A 22,244-nucleotide genomic window follows, 5' to 3' on the forward strand; every position below is an offset into this window, starting at 1 on the left:
AGTGCAATCAACAGTATAGTCACATTTAGTAGTTTACTGTGACCTTCAAGTCACTTTAATTCCTGCCTTTCAGCACTAAAAGAGTAAGCGAAGCATGAAACCAAATATTTCAGACAGGGTTCTGAATGCACTCATATACCGAACATCCTATTAGGATCAATGCAAGCATTTAACACTTTTTTTGTAGCTGGATGAATCAATTCGTAACAGGGCAATGCACTCACACTTTGGCTTTCGTGGAAAAAGTATCATTGGCCAGTTAATACTGTATTTTTTCCCTCAGATGTTCAAAAGGGAGATTTGCCTGTTTAAAAATGACAAAATGACAAAAGACAAAAGTTGTCAAACTCGTGGCCCTCCAGATGTTATGACTGCAGATGTTATATACTATGACTGCAGATGTTATATACTACAGTTCCCATCATCTCCTGCCAGCATGATGCTGACAGGGGATGATGGGAACTGTAGTATATAACATCTGGAGGGCCACGAGTTTGACACCTATGGCCTATAATATTCGTATTGTTTCAATGGTACATCTTGAATTACTGCATCTTTTTTTGCTTGTAGGCAGTGTGGTGATTGTAGCAGAAGACAACTGAAGAGACTGCAAGGTGGTTTTTTGACTTCTACCATGTTCCAGAGGAGCAAATCTCAGCAAAATAATTAGCATAACCTTTTAAAAATCGGTTCACAAAGCTATGGATATATTGGGCTTGGACAGATCACTCAGGTAAGGAATCTCACCACAGTTTTAGCCAGCTGCTAAAAATGTGAAAGATCCTTAAAATGTTAGTTCTCAGGAAATATGAGAACCAGTTTCCCTTGAAAAGAGGCCAACGCAAAACCGCAGAATCAAACTCAAAAGCACACAGAAAAGTGGGAGAAAATACAGGCGAGAGAACTTCCAGTTGGCCATTCACCGCAAAAACCCCAACATGAATTTTCAATAGAATTACTATTACTGTTAATTACTATTCAATAGAATTACTATTACTCTTTGCAGCTTCGCAACCAGAAGTCCTTCTGAATTTTTTACTGCGAGATGTTTTACAGAAATCTATCAAAAAGAACACCTTGCAATTTAGAAAACCGAGTTAACATACGTCAACCAAATCAGACATCGCATTAAAGCGAAATTGAGGCGGGGCAGGAAGAGACCACACGCAATGCCACGGATTCACCCCCTTCTCACCAGAGGATTGGTGCTTTGGTCATGGTCTTCACTATCATGAACTACTTTTATTAAAGAAAGGGTCGTGAGAGGACACAGAGAGAAAGAGGCCAGGAAGAAAAGGGATGAAAACAGGAAAGCTAGTCCCCAAATCTAGCCAGGAGGAAGCAGCAAAGCCATCCTGGCTGAACAAAGCAAGAGAAAAATGCATTGTCAAAGGCTTTCACGGCTGGAATCACCAGAGTGTTGTGGGTTTTCCGGGTTGTATGGGCATATTCCAGTAGCATTTTCTCCTGACGTTCTCCTGACTGGCATCTTGCCAGTCACAGACGCAGGCAAAACGCCAGGAGAAAATGTTACTGGAACACAACCATATAACCTGGAAACCCACAACACCCAAGAGAAAAATCCTCACAACCCGCCAAAGCTTTTTCTAAGCGGTCCAGGTTAGAAAAAGGGCTTGAACTGGAGGATTCATCTGCTGTGTTGTAAATTTGCATCCGAACTGGCCAATGTATCTATGGAGAAACTTGAGAATAAACTTTTCCCCCACAAAATAATGATGTATTTACAAGAACTGTATTCTTTTTTACAAGAGAACATAAGAACATAAGAGCAAGCCTGCTGGATCAGACCAGAGTCCATCTAGTCCAGCAGGCCCACCAGATGCCTTTGGGAGCTCACATGCAGGATGTGAAAGCAATGGCCTTCTGCTGCTGCTCCTGAGCACCTGGTCTGCCAAGGCATTTGCAATCTCAGATCAATGAGGATCAAGATTGGTAGCCAAAGATCGACTTCTCCTCCATAAATCTAGCCAAACCCCTTTTAAAGCTATCCAGGTTTGCGGCCATCACCACCTCCTGTGGCAACATAAAGAGATTTTTGGATGATCTCTTCATGACCTCTGAAAGTTCAGAGTCAGTTCAGAGGTCAGTTCATTAATACCATTCATACAACTTCTGCATTTGACATGTCCTCTAATGAACCCAAGGATGATTTTCTCAATGTAATTATTAAAAAGCAGCGAAGGAAAGTCAATACTGATGTTTACAGGAAACCAACTGAAGCTAATTCTTTCCTGTCCGGGGATGGCTTCCACCCATTCCAGCTTCAAAAGACTTTGCCTGACACCCCAACACTGAGGCTTAGAAGGAATTGCGGCCTTGCCTCTGATTTCCACAGGCAAACCAATATACTAATGCAACAGCTAAACAATAGGGGATATGGCTCTACGGTTCGGAAACAGGCTCTTTTCAAAGCTAAGAACACACCACAGGCATTCTTATTAACACTTCACAATAAGAATATGACTACAGGCAGAATGATAAACGAACACTGACACCCTTTTTTCCAGCTTTAGCGCGTTTTTGTTCTTCCAAGTGGTCCTGTCAATCAAAAGTCCTGGTTCGCTGACTTCCAATGTATGGGGGGGGGGGGGCGCCCCTCCTTGAGTGCCCTTCCTTCCAGCTTTGTTGCAAAGAGCAGGAATGAATATCCGAACTGGATCTAAACGTATTACAGCCGGCTCGTGGGCTTCGTAACGATGCAGTCTCGTTGAAGCGGAACAGATACGGCTCTGCTCGGATGGGAACGGTATGTGAGATGCCTTGCGTTCCATAACGGAAGAAAGGCAGGGTCGAAATGCACCCAATAAATAAATAGATAAATAAATAGACAAACCATTAAACAGATACATTTATAAATAAATAAATAAAATGGTGCCCCAGCTAAGCGTTTGTCGTCAACCAGGCAGAAGAGCGGCTCCAAACGAAGGGAAAAATGACAATGTGAAATGTCAAGCAAGTTAACTGATCTAATACGGAGTGGCAAAAACAGCCAGAAGAGCAGTTGTTGTTCCTGGGAAGTATCTGGGCGGTGCTTGAACGGCTGAAATGATCAAATGACGACTGCTGTCGAGCATAATTAAATCTCCCTCGGAACCGAACATCTAGTATTTAATTGAGCAATCGTTGCCTATATACGGCACAGATCACACACGACGAAGGGACCAAGTGCCAAGTCTATGCTTTTTTTTTCTCCTCTTGGTTGTAAAAAAGGAAAAAAAACAGAACTAAGTTGGAACTTCCCACTGGCAGCATCCATGACTCGGCAGGACGGCCAAGCTCTTGCCTGTCAGCGACTCCTTTGTATTTCTATGATATTGGAAAGCTTTTCACAGTTCTCAAGGGTTAGGGATTCTGCCTTCTGCTTCAGCCGCTCATCTCGGTATAATGTGGCCATATTAGACAACTCCGATTCTGAAACAGGAAAAAGACAACTATTGTACTTTTTTGTTTTGTGGCTGTGGATCTATTAGGTCAGTGGTGGCGAACCTATGGCACGGGTGCCAGAGGTGGCACTCAGAGCCCTCTCTGTGGGCATGCGCAAACAGAGTCCCCCCCCCCCCCATCTAGGCTGGCCTGGGCCGCTAGGCTCAATTATTAGCATTAAACCTAAGACCTAGTTTTGGGGAAGCAGTATAGGTAAACCTGTTAAGCACTGTTAAACCCCACTGATTTTCATACAAAGAACTAAAGCGCAATCCTTTACCTGGGAGTAAGCTCGGTTGCTGGCTATGGGGCTTGCTTCTAAGTAAACCCTCCTAGGGTCGTGATTCACCCGTTGGAAGAGTTGCATGGTTGCTTCAAAACAAAGCCACCGACTACCACCAAGTTTACTCCCGAGTAACGCACTCCTCGGAGTCAACTGTTTTTTTCCTAAACTAAAACCTCAGTATTCAGGTTAAATTGCCATGTTGGCACTTTGCGATAAATAAGTGGGTTTTGGGTTGCAATTTGGGCACTCGGTCTCGAAAAGGTTCGCCATCACTGTATTAGGTAAGGAAATATTGCAGGGTACTGAAAAATACTGAGGAAAAGCTGCCATTCAAAACATGAGATGACTTGGGTTCATTAACCCCCTCCCCCCCCTACAGTGGTGGGATTCAAATAATTTAACAACTGGTTGTTTACAAGCACCATTTTAACAACTGGTTCTGCCGAAGTGGTGCAAACCTGCTGAATCCCACCACTGCCTCCCCCACCTTGGCAAGATCTCAGAATTATACAATCTCCATGAGCATCTTCTCTCTAGCTTCTATCGCAGTACAATATTTTTTTAATGGAACAAATAAATACAAGTAACATTTAATTTAACTTGTGGAGAGGTGCATGTGCTGTCAAGTCACAGTTGACTTATGGCAGGGGTGGCCAACCCATGGTGCGCCAGATGTTCATGGACTACAATTCCCATCAGCCCCTGCCAGCACAGCCAATTGGCCGTGTTGGCAGGGGCTGGTGGGAATTGTAGTCCATGAACATCGGGAGCACCACAGGTTGGCCACCCCTAACTTACGGCAACCCTGTAGAATTTTCAAGGCAAGACATATTGGAAAGTAGTTTGTCACTGCCTGCCTCTTTGTGGGCTGAGATAATTCTGAGAGAACTGTGACTGGCCAAGGTCACCCAGCAGGCTTTATGTGTAGGAGTGGGGAATCAAAATCAGTTCTCCAGATTGGAGAATGCAGCCATTAACCACTACACAGTGCTGCCTCCATGGAGAGACAGATACTAATATAACTTTAATCTGTCTATTGAGGATAATGTTGGAAAGTAGATAACATATGCATTTACGATTTGAGTTCAATATCACCATAGCTACTTCCAACACAGAAGAAAGCAGGACTGAATGGTTGAGAGTTCATCTTATTATGAACATGTATATTGTTGCTGTTGATAGAATTCATCATAGCAATGCAGTACTCTGCAAAATTTAAACGTACTCAATGGCATATTTACATTGGCAGATATACACATACTGTAAATATCTACAGATCCTGTTGCATCATCTACTCCCAATACACAGAGCTTGGTGGGATACTGGGAAGAAGTAGACAACATGATTTTTTTCCCTATATGGATTTAAAAAATAACAACTACTACTATAGTCTGCCTCTTTGAGAGATTATTAAGTGTAAAATGATGAATGGTTTGGATCCAACTAGCTTTTCCATAGGCACAAGATCCCTGCAAAGATTATGCCAAGGATTGTGGGATATTCTGGCCCTCACACATTCTATCATTCTCTTAAGAACTTCCTTTAACAGTTGCCTTCTAGGACATCAATCTCTTGCCTTTTAGGCTCTTTGCCATTGGCTGATTCCCAGCAGCCACTCCCACAAAGCTTCAGAATTCTCAGTCTCTGTATTTACACCTCTGTACTTACACCTTTAAAAGGTGTAAGAGTTTTGAAAAAAAAAATCTACTATTGCCTTGGATGGCTCAGGCTAGCCTGATCTCATCAGATCTCAGAAGCGAAGCAGGGCCGTCCTTGGTTAGTATTTGGATGGGAGACTACCAAAGAAGTCTAGAGTCACTAAGCAAAGGAAGATGCAATGGCAAACCATCTTTGTTAGTCTCTTGCCTTGAAACTCTACTGCACAGGTGTCAAACTCACAGCCCTCCATATGTTATGGACTACAGTTCCCATCATCCCCTGCCAGCATCATGCTGGCAGGGGATGATGGTAACTGTAGTCCATAACATATGGAGGGCTGCAAGTTTGACACCTATGCCCTACTGGGTTGCTAAAAGTTGACTGTAACTTGACAGCACTGTAAACACACACACTGATGGTTCACTTCAGACGTCAAATTCTGGAAAGTCAGGAATATAGTGAGAACTACTTTCAGCAAAGTAATGTTTGTGAAGGTTCCATGATACCACTATCAGTTAATAGGAGCTGACTAGATTTACATTTGTTGGCGGTCTTTTTGTGGCCAGTGCTTTCAGGGCGCTTAACAAACGAAACAGAATATAAGCATTGTGCCACAAAATCAGTGTCTATCAAAATTTGAGACAAAGGTTGATATAGCTACAGTTTTAAGACAGTAAAGGGAAAATGGTTAAAACCAACTTACTTTGCTGCTTTTCTTTCCTGCAGTTTGTCTGGACATAGTCGATATATTCTTTTTCAATTTGTTTTTCAAGCAGCTCAAGAGCTTCTCCATTATAGTTATGTTCAAAATGTTTGTCAACATAGTAAGGCACCTGAAAGTTCTGTGTTTCTCTAACAAAAGTGTGTCCTACCGTCCTGTGTGAACAAGCAAGTGCAGAAAAGAGTTTTAAGACTATGTAAGAACAATTCTGTAGAACTCATGCTTTTATGTATGAAGATTTCCATCCTGTGATCTGCAGATGCAAGAAGCTCCACTCAAGCAAGAGGCAAATTTCCCTTCCCTCTCCCCACTAGACCCACCATCAGTACACAGGGGTCTCTTGATCCCAGAAAGAAATTTTCCCAGGACTGGAAATACTCCAGAGGGAGGTGAGAGAAGATCCCAGACCATCAGTGCTTTCCACTAGTGATACAAAAGATCCAAGCCAAAGTGTACTTCTTCTTTAAGGGAAAGAGAGAAGGCTACAAGACAAGTTCGTAAAATGCAAAACATGTACTTTCTGAAATATTACAGTCCCTATGAGGGGGGAGCACCTTGCATAAAATGTTGGACTGTTGAAAGGGGTCTTCTAATGCAAGAAGCATTTATCAACCTCACAGGGCATACATCTGAACTTAAAGAGCAACTGATATATAATTCTAATGGTTAAGCCTTTTCGTAAAACATCCTCGTCATCTGGAAAAAGTTAACACATTCCTGACGTACATCAACAGAGAACTGCAAAGACAAAATTTGAGACTTACGATTTGAAGAACAGGCTGTAAGGTGGGTTAGTAGCCATCAGCTGAGTTACTACTGACACAATTATTATAATAAATACTGGCAGTAACTGAACGAATGCCGAATAGGTATTCTGGAAATGAAAACAATGGTCAGTGAAGGGCATAAGCTAGAAATGGAATGAGATCTAAATCATGATGATAAAAAGAGAGTCCCAAGATTTTTTTTAAAGGTTACTTGGGACTGTTAGACAGGACTGATTATGATTTAAAGGTAAAGTTTCCCCTTCAGTCGTGTCCGACCCTGGGGTACCACTGCGAGCAGTGATTTCATAGGCAAGCCTCTTTTGTGGGGTAGTTTGCCATTGCTTTGCCCGGCTATTCTTTACCCCCTAGCTATGAGCTAGGTACTCATTTACCGATCAAGAAATGGATGGATGGCTGAGTTGGCCATGAGCCAGCTGCCAGGATATCTGACCCACAGGGGGCTCAAACTCCTGACTGTGTGGGTGGCAGTGCAAGCACTTAACCACTACGCCATGCAGCTCCTGATTATGATTTAGCTTAGTACAAAACCAGTACTGACATCAATTCACTTCTGATCAAGACTACTCTTAATACAAAATATAGGGAAAAGACTACTTTCAGATTCGCATCAAGGCACCACTGGTACTCCCTTGCGATTGTTAGAGACAAGGATCCTTTTTAATGTCCCCGTCCCCAATAATGTTGTCTTGGATTTCTGCAGTGGCAAGATCAAGGGTGTGAGTTCTTGAGAGTCAAAGCAACCTTCATCAGATAACAACGGGAACTTGGACTCTCAAAGGCTTAAACCCTGAAAACCTCTAAGGGGCTACTGGACTCAAATATTGCTCCTCTACTGCAGACCACCAGAACTACCCTCTGAAACTGTACTACAATAAGAAGACTAGAGAAGCCTTCTGGATACTTATGACAGCTCCCTTCTCCCAGTCACCTGCGGCTGGCTTTCTTCCTCCTCTTCCTCCTGTGTCCAGGTCCTTTCATTTCTGGTCCGGGACGGGTAACAGGGAGGATCCGCCGACACATTTGAAAACATGTGCACATTTCCTGGTGGAAAAAAAAAGAAAGGAATAAAGGGGGTATTTTTAATTTAACAAGGCAAGTCAGAAGGGGTTTTTACTTTTAGGAATAGTCAAGAGACTTATCTGCAGTATGAATCCCTAAAAGGCAAAAGAAGGACACCATCTTATTTTAAAATTATGTAATTTGAATCCAGCTCTTCCATTTTATTATTAAATTTTGAGGTGGCATCAGAAGGCTCCTGGTGTTCATAACTGACAAAGACGTCAGGCATTAGCCCATGTAATTACTGTCTACTTGGGGCCCGCATACTTGGCTGGGCAGACCTGAAAAAACCATAGTATCAACCAGATTAGAAACAGGGCAATCTTAAAAAGAGTTGCACCCAAGGATGTAACTCTACAGAAAAATGTACTGCCAGACTACTGTCTGTACCCTTTTTCTAGAGACGTAGTAGTCTCAAGATAAGCCAATTTATAAAATCCTACCTTTTCATTTCTCTCTCTCTCTCTCTCTCTCTCTCTCTCTCTCTCTCTCTCTCTCTCTCTCTCGTGTGTGTGTATAAAATGCTGTTCAGTTTTTTCAAGGCAAGAGACGTTCGGAAATGGTTTGCCACTGCCGGCCTCTGGGTGGGCTGAGAGAGTTCTGAGAGAACTGTGACTGGCCCAAGTTCACCCAGCAAACTTCATCTGGAGGAGTGGGGAATTGAACCCGCTGTTCTTAACCACTACGCTACACTAACTCTCGTGCATACACCCGGCATGAAGTCAGCTGAATTAAAAGTAAATGTTTACACTGTTTTCTAGTGGCCTGTGTTCACACCCCTCAGAACACGTTAAGGTGGTTTTCTAAGCTCCCTCAAACAACAGCAACTGCTATAATTCTAGAGGAGTATTTGCAAAGGAGGAAGAGAAAAATGTTAGTATCTGGAGCTTTCATTGTAGGGGAAAACACAGGGGCAACACTAGTTAAAGGTGGCGTTTGTCAGACTTAAAAGTGAAGGCAGAGAAAAAAAGAAGACTCACCTGTTGGAAAGTGACCACCAAAGAACATATTAAATATTTCTTCTGGTGTGATGTCTGCTTCAAACTCCCTATAATAATTGTAGTGTTTGGGCAGGTTGCTATACACGGGCTCTTCTTCATCCCCAAACAGATCATACTGCAGTCTTTTCTCAGGGTTGCTCAGAATCGCAAAAGCAGTGCCTATTGCTAGAGTGTGGAAGAGCAAGAAACAAGAAGTTATGTTCCTGGGACTAGCCATGGTGACTGCAATCTGGCATAACATTGGCTTGCAATAACAGCTGCTCAGAAAGTAGCCCTGAAGTGTTTTTTTTTAAAAAACCTCCATGGCTTTAGGTTGGATTCTTTATTTTTGGCTCTATGGGCGCCAGAGTATTTCTCTGGCGTGATGTGGCTACTGATAGTGTAAAATGACCTTGTGCCTCTGAGAAGCATTTTATAGCAAAGGAATGTGTCCACACTGGGAAAGAAAATTGGAGCCATTAAAATAAACACAACTGAAATAAGCAGGACATTATAGAACAGGGGTCTGCAACCTGTGGTTCCCCAGATATTCATGGATTACAACTCCAATCAGTCCCTACCAGAATGGCCAATTGGCCATGCTGGCAGGGGCTGATTGGAATTGTAGTCCATGAACATTTGGAGAGCCACAGGTTGCAGACCCCTATTATGGAATAGCTTAGTTTCCAGAATGGCCGGGACAGCATTCCAACGATGTAACACTTATATTTCATCCTTCCTTCAAGACGCCAATGGCAACACAAATGGGACTGCAGCATAATGTTGGATAATTTTCTATTTGAGGAAAGAATATTTGTCAGTGGAATTGGAATTTTTTTACCTTCCCTAACCTTTGGCAGCCCACTGGACTTCCTGGGGTCCCTCAGATGACCATCCTGGGGAACACCAGCAACTTGAGGGGCAACCTGGGGAAGGTCTACCTAGTAGGGTGACCATTCCATTTGTAGAACATTTCTACCCAAGTTTCCATTGAATAATATAAAGCCACCTCTATGGAATGACATACTGTGCCTTTTCAATGAACACTACAGAGCAAAGAAATTACTAAACTTAACCAAGGTATCACCCTACATATTTGGAATTACCAGCTGAAAACACAGATAGGATTCAGATCAGCCTCTACAATCTCTCTGGTCCTACATTTTTTGGGGGGTCAGAGTACTAGAACATTTTCTCTTTTCATGAAGCTCTACAGCACAACACTCACTTTGTACCCCAGAACCACAGCCTATCCAGATATTGTTGTCAAATACCTTTAAATGCTTCCGTTGCTCCAGGAGCACAATTTTTGTCGGGGTGAAATTTAAGGGCCAGCTTTCGGTACGCTTTCTTCACTTCCTCGTCTGTGGCATTGCTCTCAATGCCTAGAATCTCATAATAATTCTTACACCGCTTTATTCTACAAAATAAGCACAAATCTTTAATGGCACATTTGTCACAAACAGCCTGTACAAAAAAAAATCTCTTACTGAGCCCCAATTTGTACTTGTGAGTACAGAAACCCCATTGCCCCCCACAAATGGAAGTTTCAGGGCTCATAATTCAAAGAGGAGCTATTCTAGTATATTATTCTGAATTGTGGATCTGCAGACTTACGCAGGCACATCATTTGGAGAGAAAGGGCTTTTCTTTTTTGCCATCAAGTCACAGCTGGCTGACTCATAGCGGTTTTACTCATAGTAAGTTTTTCAAGGCAACAGATGTTCAGAGGTGGTTTGCCATTGCTTGCCTCTGCTTCTTGCTCCTGGTATTCCTTGGAGGTCTTCCCATCCAAATACTAGCCAGGATCAAGGCTGAGAGTGCATGACTGGCCCAAGATCACCCAGCAAAGCTTCCATGTGGATTCAAACTTGGTTTTTATAGGTCCCAGTCTGACACTTAAACCACTATACCAGGGATGGCCAACCTTTTTGAGACCAAGTGCCCAAATTGCAACCCAAAACCCACTTATTTATCGCAAAGTGCCAACACAGCAATTTAACCCGAATACTGAGGTTTTAGTTTAGAAACGCGTTACTCGAGAGTAAGCTTGGTGAAGCAACTGTGCAATGCTTCAAATGGGTGAATCACGACACTAGGAGGGTTTACTCAGAAGCAAGCCCCATTGCCAGCAACCGAGCTTACTCCCAAGTAAACAATCGCGCCCTGGCCAGCCTAGATGTGTGTGTGTGGGAGGGGTGATTTTCCGCCCCTCCACATGACAGACTCTGTGCACGCGTGCCCACAGAAAGGGCTCTGAGTGCCACCTCTGGCACCCGTGCCATAGGTTCGCCACCGCTGTACTATACCATGCTGGCTCTCCAAAGTAGGGTACACATGAAGTAAATAAATGAGAATTGCCCCCTCTTCATCGAGGGAAACTTTGCACAAGGAATCTAGTAATACAGACTACAGGTGACAACTGATAAGCATACATATTGTAGGCACAGAGACTTCGTGCTTACCTTTGAACCCCAAGCAGTTGTTCTTTCGTGTAAGTCCTGTTTCCTTCTCCAGGGAGGGGCTGATTCCTCCAACAGTCAGACACATCCTCCTTCATCCTCAGATAGTCACTACAGCAACAGCAGTCGAAGTCTTCTCGTGTTTCCTCTGCTGCATATGGATTTCTTCTGAGCTCATCAATTAATGCTACAAAGAAAGGCAGGTGCGATTGGTGGACAACACAAAGATGCAGGCATCACAAAACATGCACACACGCCCCTGAGGTCAAAGAGAAAAAGGAGTTCCTTGTTCCTGCCACACGTGTAATTTAGGCGATCGTTCATACGGAAAACAAACAAACAAGAAATACTGCAGGATTTGGATACTTACTGGAATTTGTACCTTTTGTTTTGATGTCACATTGATCATAGGAGCTCTCTGTTTTACAAGTTTTTTGTTACCAGAGCCCAAAGGATGAAAAGCAAAATAAAGGGGTGATTCACCCAACTTCACACCTTGTTTTGCTCATGTAAACTCCAACTAGTGTGCTAACTGAAGGATTTGAAAAGGAAGCTGGCCCCAGCACATGCAACAGGCGCATTTGGAAATGGAAAGAGAAATAAAGCTGGAGCTTCAAAGATTACAAGGAAAGGCAAAAACCAGGACTAGTTTTCACTGACATGGTTTCTCAACACTTGACACTGGGTGTTCACTTAAACTGGTAAATAGATTTAGATGAAATCCTGGATTCAGGCTTTTAGGTTGCTGTTCCTTTCCATCCTGCACAGTTGCTTCAAAACGCCTTATCATGTTTAATAACAGCAAACTCCCTTCCCCACTCCACTGACATTTCTCTCCCTCCACTACCCTCCATCTCACAGCCTACTCTCCCCTCCAGTGCTTCTAGTATGAAGAATTGCAGGGAAGCAGTTCAAGCAGCTAATCTAACAGAGCAGCCCTAAAGACAAACAAATAGCACATACCACAAATTCTTGCAGAACCCACTTCATCCTGTGCGTGATGAGAACTGGCAAATGCACACGGGGAGGTGTGTGTGTCTGTGTGTGTGGGGGGGGGGGGGGAGGGAGGGGAATGCAGAAACTGGAGCCATGCAAAAGCACTGGCATACCTGTAATATGTCTAAGCAAACCTCAAATGGATACCAAACAAGAATACATTGCTATGTGTGTAGTTGAGCTGGGCACAGAAACACCAGACCTTATTGCTCTCTTGCATTCCATATACATTTGGCTCACTTTTTTCCAATTTTTCTTGTCTGTACACGTGTATGATATGCGCCTGTTTCATACACCGGATTAAGCTTATGCCATACACGAAAGCTTATGCCATAAGAAATCCGCTAGTCTTAAAGATGCCACCGACCATACAGACCCCTTTCCTTGTGATCACTTCAAGCACGCAGCCCCTCCCCAGCCTCCCCCGTTATCCCTCCATCCCACAAGGCTCTGAGGTCACCGCACGGGGAAGAGTTACCTTCAGCCCAGCGCTCCCCATGGCCCAGCGCTGCCATTTTCCATTTGGAGAAAAGGGGAGGAGAGGTGAAAAGGGACGAGACGGGTTCACGTGATCTGCAATTCCCACGACAGCCTGGCAACCTGGGTGTTGTAGTCCCCCTCCCGCTCTCTCACCTAGAACTTTTGCCGCGGGAGCGACAGACCTCCACCAAGGCTGGCTTTCACGCTAGTTTCTCCAGTTGCATCCCAGTGTCAACGTAGCCCCAGCTGGTGACTTCCACTGCACATGAGTGATGCCTTGTGCGATGGAGCGTCGCGGCCTAGAGCGGCGCTCCACCGGCGGCCATAGAGAACGCGGCCTACAACATGCTCCACCGGCGGCCATAGAGAAGGAAGGCAGTGCCTTGGAAGACCGGAAGTCCAGGCTGCATCCCGTTGCAGCGCCTGGGAAAAACGCGACTGTGGGGTGCAAATCGTTTCCTCATGTCTGTTTGTTTCTTCTGCTGAGGCAGAGGGGAAAGGAGCAATCTTACTCCATAGCCATTCTGTTTTCCTGTTTTCTTTCTCTTTGCGCCACACGCCGTTAAGTCTCCCGTGATTTCGTTCATAGGCACCCTTGGCAGTAATTCTGTATATATGCTGGTGAGGCGTTGCTAGGGCTAAAAACCCTCAGTGCTTTGCAATAGATACTTTAACGGGGAGTCGGTTCTAGAGATGCTAAGAAGTCTCAGTTGGCAGAAGTGCCAGCTGAGATTTTTTAGCATCTCACTGCCATGCTGGAAGGCCCCTGTTTATTTTGCCACAAATAAATTAAGATGGAGACCTGTCTGGGTTTATTACCTTGTTCCATAGGATTGTAGCCTTATCATGGAACCAGAACCCTCTTTAGGCACAAAGGAAACCAATGAGCTTTCTGAGGCAGAGTATTATTATTATTATTATTATTATTATTATTGTTGTTGTTGTTGTTGTTTGTTGTTATTATTATTATTGTAGATTTCACAGCTGCCAGATCTTTAGCTGGTTTTTGGCCTTCATTACAATTTGAGCCTCACCCAGAGGCCTAGGAAGTTGTAATGTATCGGCGTAATATTTGTGCGGATCCCAGCAGGGCTGCCTTCTGAATTTTTTATCTTTGTTATTTACAGCAGATTACACAGTGAGTCAATATCATCGACAGGATGGGATATGCAATAAACAATATAATAACATTAGAGTTGTAGAATCAATCAGAAATCTAAAACCAAAACTGAGGAAAAGTATAATTATTAAGTGACAATGTATTGTCGAAGACCAGGAAAACCACAACAGTCAATTAACGTGACACATAGAGGTTGAAATCCCAGGAACCCTTTCTTGTAAGTACGCCCACTGAATAAAATGGAACTTTCTTTGGAGTAGACCTGTTTAGGATTCCCCTCCAAATGATGCATAGGGGGAAGGTTTTTTAAGTAGTTTTATGGTAGTTTTAAAGGCTGTTCTACAATTTTCTGATTGCACCCAACCCAGGGACTTCAGTGATGGCGAGAAACAAGTATGCAGATAAAACAAATAAATATTTACATAGCAGGGGTCTAGTTTCAGCAAGCTAAATGCAGCACAACAAACTGCGCTGCACAACAAAACAAAAGTCCAGCACCACTTGAAAGACTAGCAACATGTCTATATGGTATCTTATTCATTTGCGTTTTATCTCAGCCACCAACCTTCAACGCGGCTACCCCACTCTAGATCTATAAGCTCAGGAAGCTTTCTACAGCTTTAGATGTTATTGTTGCGGTCAACTGACCTGTAAAAATGCCATCTTGTTATTAACTGGTTTTTAATATTTATATTTTATGTTTTTATAATTATATATTTGTTATATATATGTAATCTGCCTCGAGTCCCTTATTATTTATTTATTAGTTTGATTTACTATACCGCCCTATCCCCTAAGGGCTCTGGGTGGTATACAAATTAAACAAACACATCCATATACCCCAATAAAAGGAATAAATGACATTTCAGTTAAAACAATTTAAAACATCCAATACCTCCAACAACACAGATCTAATCAACAGTAGCAGCAATATCAGTAGCCCAGTCATACAGCAGTCAAATTCTCTTGGAAGATTTGGCAGAATAGAAATGTAAAATATCAATCATTAAATAAAACATACGTACAACAGAAAAACAATATCTGGCTAACAATAACAAACAGGTCCAAAGATTAAAAGAACGAAAGGGGTAAAGCTACATAGACTTGGGAGCAGAATATTACAACAAGGGAACGACCACTTGGGAGGGCTGGCTTCCTTCAGCTATAGCAGTGGTGGCGAACCTATGGCATGTATGCCAGAGGTGGCACTCAGAGCCCTCTCTGTGGGCACATGAAAACAGAGTCCCCCCCCCCCCCCCGCCATCTAGGCTGACCTGGGCTGCTGGGCTCGATTATTAGCAGTAAACCTAAGATGTCCTAGGCTGATTCCACATGGGCCAAAAACAGTGGTGTGAAAATGGTATAAAAGGGTTTAAAACAGTATAAAAGGTTTTATACCATTTTCACACTGTTTTCACACTGCTGTTTTGGGTCCATGCGGAATCAGCCTTAGTTTTCGGGAAGCAGTGTAGGTAACCCTGTTAAACCCCACTGATTTTCATGCAAAGAACTAAAGTGTGATCCTTTACCTGGGAGTAAGCTCAGTTGTTGGCAATGGGGCTTGCTTCTGAGTAAACCCTCCTAGGGTTGTGATTCACCCGTTGGAAGAGTTGCACGGTTGCTTCAAAGCAAAGCCACCGACTACCACCAAGCTTACTCCCAAGTAACACATGCCTCAGAACCAACCGGTTTTTCTAAACTAAAACCTCAGCACTCAGGTTAAATTGCTGTGTTGGCACTTTGCGATAAATAAGTGGGTTTTGGGTTGCAATTTGGGCACTCGGTCTCGAAAAGGTTCGCCATCACTGAGCTACACCAATGGGCTAAGCATTATATTTAATGTCACAGTTTTAACTCTACCATGAAAGCTGGCCTTGTCAGCTATATAAAGAGACGGGCAAATGTCTCCGCTTAGGGCGGTAGCCCCGCCTCCGTCGCAACATGCCTCGCCATTGGCTGCCCGGATGGTTTCCGGCTACGCAGTTATCGCTGCCCGTGCGGCAACTCCGTTCCACCGCGAGGGAAAGCGGGGCCGAACCGCGCAGTCGCAGGGGGTCACCTTCGGGGACGGGGTGGGGGCGCCGTCGTCTCGGCTTGGTTTCCCGCACGGTCGCGCTGCGAGGCGAAGGGGAGGCGTCGTCGTTGTCGCCGTTGCGGCCTCCGCCGCCCTGAGCCTCGCCTCCCCTCCCCCACTTTCCTCCTCGTGTGGCGCGGCTCTTAGGCCCGAGAGGACGGACTCCCCCCTCGCCCTCTCCCCCCCTCTCCGCCCTGGGCGGCGGCGGGGGCGGCGGCGGCGGGGAGGAGCAGGTCGCGGGAGGAGGGAGCAGGTGAGTCATTGCCCCCCCTCCGCGGGGAGGGAGGGGAAACGGGGGCGTCGCCTGGAGGGGGAGAGGCAGGGAAGCCCCCTCCCCCGTTAGCCTTATCTATGCCCCCCGGGGTCAACTCATTGGGATTTAATAATGCCATTTTTAAAGGGCAAGGATCTGCAAATTCTCTGCATTTTTAAAAATAAATTACCGCCATTTTAGGGTCCAGCAGTGGTGTCCTCTGCAGTCTGCCAGATCGTCCCCGATTATTACCATTATTCAGAACATCTGACCAAGGAGACCTTGGAGTAGAACTCAGAATTCGTTCGCTTCTCACATTCTTGAAGTATTGTCCCCTCACAATTGCAGTTTTTGCTGTTTGCTAGAACTTTTTAAAATTATTAACTGTCCTGAGGCTCGCCGTGGTGGGGAAAAGGCTGGATAAAAATCTGATTAATACATTAGTTGTTGTTTTCTATAGCTTTTACCTGAAGATGTGGTCGTGTGCTGGGATGCTGGGGGAACCAGTTTGTGTAGTGGTTAGCGTGTCGGATCAGGGTTTCAGGAAGCTGGGTTCGAATCCCTGTTCTGCTGTGGAAGCTCACTGGGTGAGGTTGGGCTGGTCGCTGCTCTCAGCCTAACCTATCTCACAGGGTTGTTGTGAGGATGAAATGCAGGGGACGGGAATGATGTACGTTACTTTGTTTCACCGTTGCAAAGAAAAGTGGGGTGAGGGTATAAATGAAGTAACTGGATAGATCTGATGTGTGGTATGATTCAGGCCCCTTCTGCACATGCAGAATATTGCACTTTCATTCCATTTTTACAATTGTTTGCAAGTTGATTTTGCTATTTCACATAGTGAAATCCAGCTGCAAAGTGCATTGGAAGTGGATTGAAAGTGCATTATTCTGCATGTGCGGAAGGGGCCTCAGTGTCTCTTGAGGGTCATTTACAATGACAGGACAGTGTGGCTTTTCTGTCTATAGTATATTATTATTTTGCTTTTCCTCCAAAGGACTCAGAACAGTGTGCATGGGTTCCTTCCCCATTTTGTCCTCTCATCAATCCTGTTGGATTGATCGGGCTGATTTCCAAGGGATTCTGCAGCTGCTAGAATGTGAAACGTTGCACATGCAGAAAGGGGCAGGATATTTAATTTGATATCACTTGCAAAATTTCATGCTTTTGTTGCACTGACACTTCTTTGGTTTGATCTGGATAAAGCATGCTCTTGTTTTTATCAGATTCTGAACAAAGTTCCTTTTTCTGTCTTGCAAGGTGGAACAGAGAGTTCTCTTATACCTTCTCTCAAAAACTGCTCAATACCAGGAGCTGGTTTATTTGTGTTGCTAGGTTTCCAAGAGATCTGATAAGATTGTTCAGTTTTCAATTGAAAATCGCAAGATCGGGAGAAAAGTGTTCTATAAATTCCACCAGCTTTTGCTGGGCCGCCTTATCAAGCTCTTCTGGTGATGCAAATGCTTTCTTATGACATTCATTGCTTGCATCACCTTCCAGTTACAGGTGTCCTCTGTTTTTTTAGTCTAGGTACAATCCCTTGGCTAAGACAAAAACATGCAGAAGGATAAAATCTGTAGATTTTTGAGGGGCAATTGTTTCGCTGCAGGTATGTCTAGAGAAGAAAAGCTGCAATCGACAAGTGTCTGTCTTTGGAGGATATTGTTTACTAATATGACAATGATAATATAAGATAATACGCCTCCATTCATTCTTCTAAAAAAATGTGAGGAGGGAGGAATTTTACCCCACAGCTTTGTTAGTTTTAACAGATTTGTAGTTTAACCACTTGGGGTTGATCTTGTATCTACATGTCCTCAGCTGAGGAGACTTGTGCTGAGAAAGAAGGGCTGTTTGATGGGAAAGGTAGATACAGAAGTGATTTTCAAAATATGCTCCTAGGAATCTTGGGGTTCTCAATGAGAAAACTGTAATAGAACATTGGTTTTATTGATGGGTTGCAAATAATTTAACAACTGGTTCCAGTGGTGGGATTCAAATAATTTAACAACTGGTTGTTTACAAGCACTATTTTAACAACCGGTTCTGCCGAAGTGGTGTGAACCTGCTGAATCCCACCACTGGAAGGACCTATTGCTAGCTCAGAGGGTGAGCAAAGGTGGTATGTTCCTTTGTACATGCTACAAGAGAAGTAGGAGGATAGTAAGATAATTTAGCAACAACTTAAAAAAATCTTTCAAAAACAACCAGAAAAAACCACAAACTAATAAAAGGAGGAAAAGGTGTATATGTGAAGCAGGAATGGGAACAAAACAACAGTGATGGCAGAGCTACATTTAATTTTCCATAAAAGGTTTCCAGAGATATCTGAAAATAAGTCAACTATATGCCATGTGTTCAAATGTTGATAAAGTTGTTAAGTTCTCAGTCCGTTGATTTACAGGAGGTGGACATTAATCTCTCCAGTGTTGTGACATGAGTCTTTTAGCTGTAGTTAAGGCCCTGTGGGTCCATTTTCGTTTACTACTGATTACTCTCCAAGAGGCAAGCAGATAATTTGAAAAGTACATAGGAACCCTCAGAAATCGTTCGGTGGTGATGAAGATACCATTTTAGCATATACAGGTCCAGAATCTTCCTCCTGCAAATTCTGTCTCTTGCCTTACTTTTCTTCCCCAAGCTACACCGTCTCCTACGTAGTCCTCCAATGTTCTGCAGGCTGTTTCAGGGCAGAGTCCTCTTCCTTTACCATTGAGATCTTCAGGCTCTTTGTCCTCTTATTACGTGACTCTGATGCCACGTGACTGTTGGTCACATGAATGCAGCTCAGTGGGTCCTATGCTAGCTCTGGAAACGCCGAAGACCACTATCCCAGGATATTTCGTAGAATGCCTTGTGGCGAATGGGAATTTTGCAGACCTGTCACTGTGAAAAAGCTTCTTTTTGAATAGAAGATAGGAGAATTGTTTTCTGAGGGGGTGTTAGTCCAAGTTAGTGTTATCTTTCATATGGGAAGAAATAAAGTCTAAGGAAAGTACAGTTGTGGCCCAGTGTTGTACCGGTGTGTCCTTGAGGTCTCAACTTTTAGAATTGTGATGATTGTCCCTGGGAATTTCATTAGATTTTTCAAGCACATGGCTCCAGGCAATATCTGCCGTTCTTGAGAAAAGAGTTCTCCATGGCCCAAGCTGATGTTGTTGATACCAGTTTAATTGTTGTGGTACTACCCAGTAAATTTTGAAGGTTATCGTTTGGTGACAACATAAAGAATGGTTAGATTTTTAATAATCATCCCCATCCCTGGCACTTTGGGATCAGAGACCTTTTAAAAAAAATCTTTCCGCCTGTCCAGTTGTGTCAGAATTCTGTGAGAAGGATACAGGTTGTGCTTCCCATTCAAAAGCAGTGCTTTACAAATAGATGGCACTCGAAGTTGGACGCTCATCAAATAGGCCCAGATCTAATCAGGAAGCCTAACGTTTTGAAAACTGCATGCCCACCCAGATTTCCTTTAGTAACGAAAGGGAATGACTGTTAAATCAATTCATATGTGTAGCACAGATATGTCTTTTAATGTGAGTCTGAAATCCAATTCTGGCACATGCCCGCACAAGCTTTGGACAAGCAGGTTCTACAAGAGCTGTGAAAACGAATGCTGGGTCATCAGTTACAAATTTTAAGCATTCATCTGATAGAACACTCTTTTAAGTTCTTTCTTAATTGGATGCCATTTTTGCATAAACATTGGTAGGAGCAATGGGCATCCAGCATTAATAATAATCTTTATTTTTTAGAAAGTTAATCATGTGGACCTATACAGAACGAGGACCTACTTTGAGGGGAAAAGATGCTCGAGGAGAAAATGTGAGGCTGGCTGCCTTTTTCCAACAGCATCCTTAAATGTAGAATATTTTAAATAAGAACATAAGAACAAGCCTGCTGGATCAGACCAGAGTCCATCTAGTCCAGCTCTCTGCTACTCGCAGTGGCCCACCAGGTGCCTTTGGGAGCTCACATGCAGGATGTGAAAGCAATGGCCTTCTGCGGCTGTTGCTCCCGAGCACCTGGACTGTTAAGGCATTTGCAATCTCAGATCAAAGAGGATCAAGATTGGTAGACATAAAATAGTTCTGTACACATTTCAATGGCTAAGGCAGCAGCATTGATCAGAAGATGGTGAAGGTCATAGAATCCCTTTTCAGATGAGCCCTCTGGCAAAATTAGTTGCTGCCCAGGGTTTTGCATTGGTATCCCAAACAGGACATTACTGTGACCAAGTGAAACGTTTGTTTAAAATGCTACAAGCAAATTGACAAGCAGACATTAATTTTCAGTTTCTACCTATGTATCAAGTTAACTTTGTATTCCACGTAGTTCTTTGTCTTTTGTGATAGCTGGCCGACCTGCCAATCATGCCAATGATACTCATTTTGATCATAGGTGAAAATGGAAGTCCACTTGACCTGGTTTACAGAAATGTTTGCGCCAATTTAAGTATATTGTAAAGAATTTGAAGGCTGCTGCTTTGCTAACACACACTGTTGCTGATTATTCCAGATGGATAGCTGTGTTAGTAGCAGCAAAATAAAACACGAGTCCAGTGGTAGCTTTGAGATTTTCCTAACAAAATGTATTCCAGCATAACCATTAAGTGTTAACTCAGATGCATCGGAGTGTGGACAAAAGAGTGGATGCACTTCTGTTTCGCACTTGGGTGTATTCTTGTCCACAGTTCAGTGCTTTACCCTTTAAAATGCTACTGAACAGGATTGTTCTCTTGTATTTGTATGAATGTGATCATTTTTACATGTGAGTTCCCATTACATCCGGCATATATCTTTACAGGCATTTCTGTATTTGAGTAGCACAGTGGCATATCGACAGAAAATGGAGCCCGGGGCAAGAACTGAGTTTTCCGCGCGCCCCTCCCCCTCCATTGGTGGCTGCCTTACTTCACCTTCTCACAGAAGTGGCCCGGCCGCCATGTAGCTGACAGGTTCCTGCTGCTGCAGCTGCGAGACTGGGGTGTTGGGGCGATGCGCCCTGCGTTGGGTGGCCTGGGCTGGTCTGCACTGGTGGTGCTGTTCGGCGCCTCGTCTGCTCTCCTCCTCCCCCCCTCCACTGCAAGCCACCAGCCAGCCCCATGCAGGGCAAAGAGGCCAGGGCACCTGGGAAGCTGCCATCACACAGGTCCAGCCCTCGCCCGCTTCCCAGCCACACTTCCTCCCGCCCCGCCAGCAGAGGGCGACTTCTGTCTGGTGTGTTTTTTGTTTTGTTTCAATACCATCAAGTCACAGCTGACTTATGGCGATTCTGTAGGGTTTTCAAGGCCACACACATTCGAAGGTGTTTTGCCACTGCCTGCCTGCACATCACTCTGGTATTCTTTGGAGGACTCCCATCCAAGTGCTTGTGAGAGTCGATGCTGAGAGTGGTGACTGCCCCAAGGTCACCCAGCACGCTTCCATGGCGCTGGTAGGGATTCAAACCTGGGTTTACCAGATCCTAGGCTGACTAACCACAACACTGCACTGACTCTTTACTGGAGTACGTGCCCTTTAAAAAGTGTGTTGTGGGGGGATCGGAGGGAGGGCCACACTAGAACGTATGTGAGCCAGTATAGCTACGGCCCTTGAAGAGCACCTTCCATCATCAGGATACTCCCTTGGATATTCTGTTCTTTTGAAACTTTAACATTTCTTGGCTCCATTCCTTGAATTACTCATTCCCGTTTTCCTGTTCACCCCATAGACCTTTCTTGACTAGATGAAAGTCTGGCAGAGGCTGGGTCGGGCAGGGGATCAAGGATATTGGAGCAACACCTTTTTAAAAGCACAGAAGCTCCATGGTATTTTGAGACTTGGGTAAAAACAATAAGAATGAAAAGGAGTTGAATAGGCACCACTGTCCAGGAGGGCAGCTTGTTAACATTTCCTGTTTGTTTCTTTTTTGAAAATGTGT

At 44.0% G+C, this 22,244-nt stretch overlaps 2 protein-coding genes across 4 annotated transcripts in view; one reads left to right on the top strand and one right to left on the bottom strand.

Moving 5' to 3' along the window:
- Positions 1–1,942: 1,942 nt before the first annotated feature.
- Positions 1,943–16,182, bottom strand: DNAJC18 (DnaJ heat shock protein family (Hsp40) member C18). 3 transcript variants are annotated; one of them, XM_048499847.1, is made up of 8 exons: positions 16,055–16,182; positions 11,403–11,586; positions 10,212–10,357; positions 8,938–9,123; positions 7,827–7,939; positions 6,875–6,984; positions 6,093–6,265; positions 1,943–3,432 (listed from the first exon to the last, which is right to left on the bottom strand). In XM_048499847.1, exons 2-8 carry the CDS (start codon positions 11,495–11,497, stop codon positions 3,308–3,310), a joined length of 948 nt encoding a protein of 315 aa, XP_048355804.1. In that variant the 5' UTR covers positions 11,498–11,586; positions 16,055–16,182; the 3' UTR covers positions 1,943–3,307. The 3 variants fall into 3 exon arrangements, with proteins under 3 accessions (XP_048355804.1, XP_048355794.1, XP_048355787.1); XM_048499837.1 differs by lacking the exon at positions 16,055–16,182 and adding an exon at positions 13,029–13,206; XM_048499830.1 differs by lacking the exon at positions 16,055–16,182 and adding an exon at positions 12,874–12,955.
- A 6-nt stretch (positions 16,183–16,188) lies between these two features.
- Positions 16,189–22,244, top strand: part of ZC3H13 (zinc finger CCCH-type containing 13) — a 70,192-nt gene continuing 64,136 nt past the window's right edge. Inside the window, 1 exon segment of the mRNA XM_048499816.1 lies at positions 16,189–16,322. The gene's annotated coding sequence lies outside the window, so the exon portion shown is untranslated.

This window comes from Sphaerodactylus townsendi, linkage group LG01 (genome assembly GCF_021028975.2).
Source record: "Sphaerodactylus townsendi isolate TG3544 linkage group LG01, MPM_Stown_v2.3, whole genome shotgun sequence".
NCBI classification, from domain to species: Eukaryota; Metazoa; Chordata; class Lepidosauria; order Squamata; family Sphaerodactylidae; genus Sphaerodactylus; species Sphaerodactylus townsendi.

Excerpts from the sequence above, each read along its gene's own strand:
- DNAJC18 (XM_048499830.1), bottom strand. The coding sequence starts at position 12,910 with ATGGCAGCGCTGGGCCATGGGGAGCGCTGGGCTGAAG. Across the intron at positions 11,587-12,873 it reads TGGGGAGCGCTGGGCTGAAG|CATTAATTGATGAGCTCAGA; the intron begins GTAACTCTTCCC and ends CTTTCTTTGTAG. Across the intron at positions 9,124-10,211 it reads AGCAACGGAAGCATTTAAAG|CAATAGGCACTGCTTTTGCG; the intron begins GTATTTGACAAC and ends TCCACACTCTAG.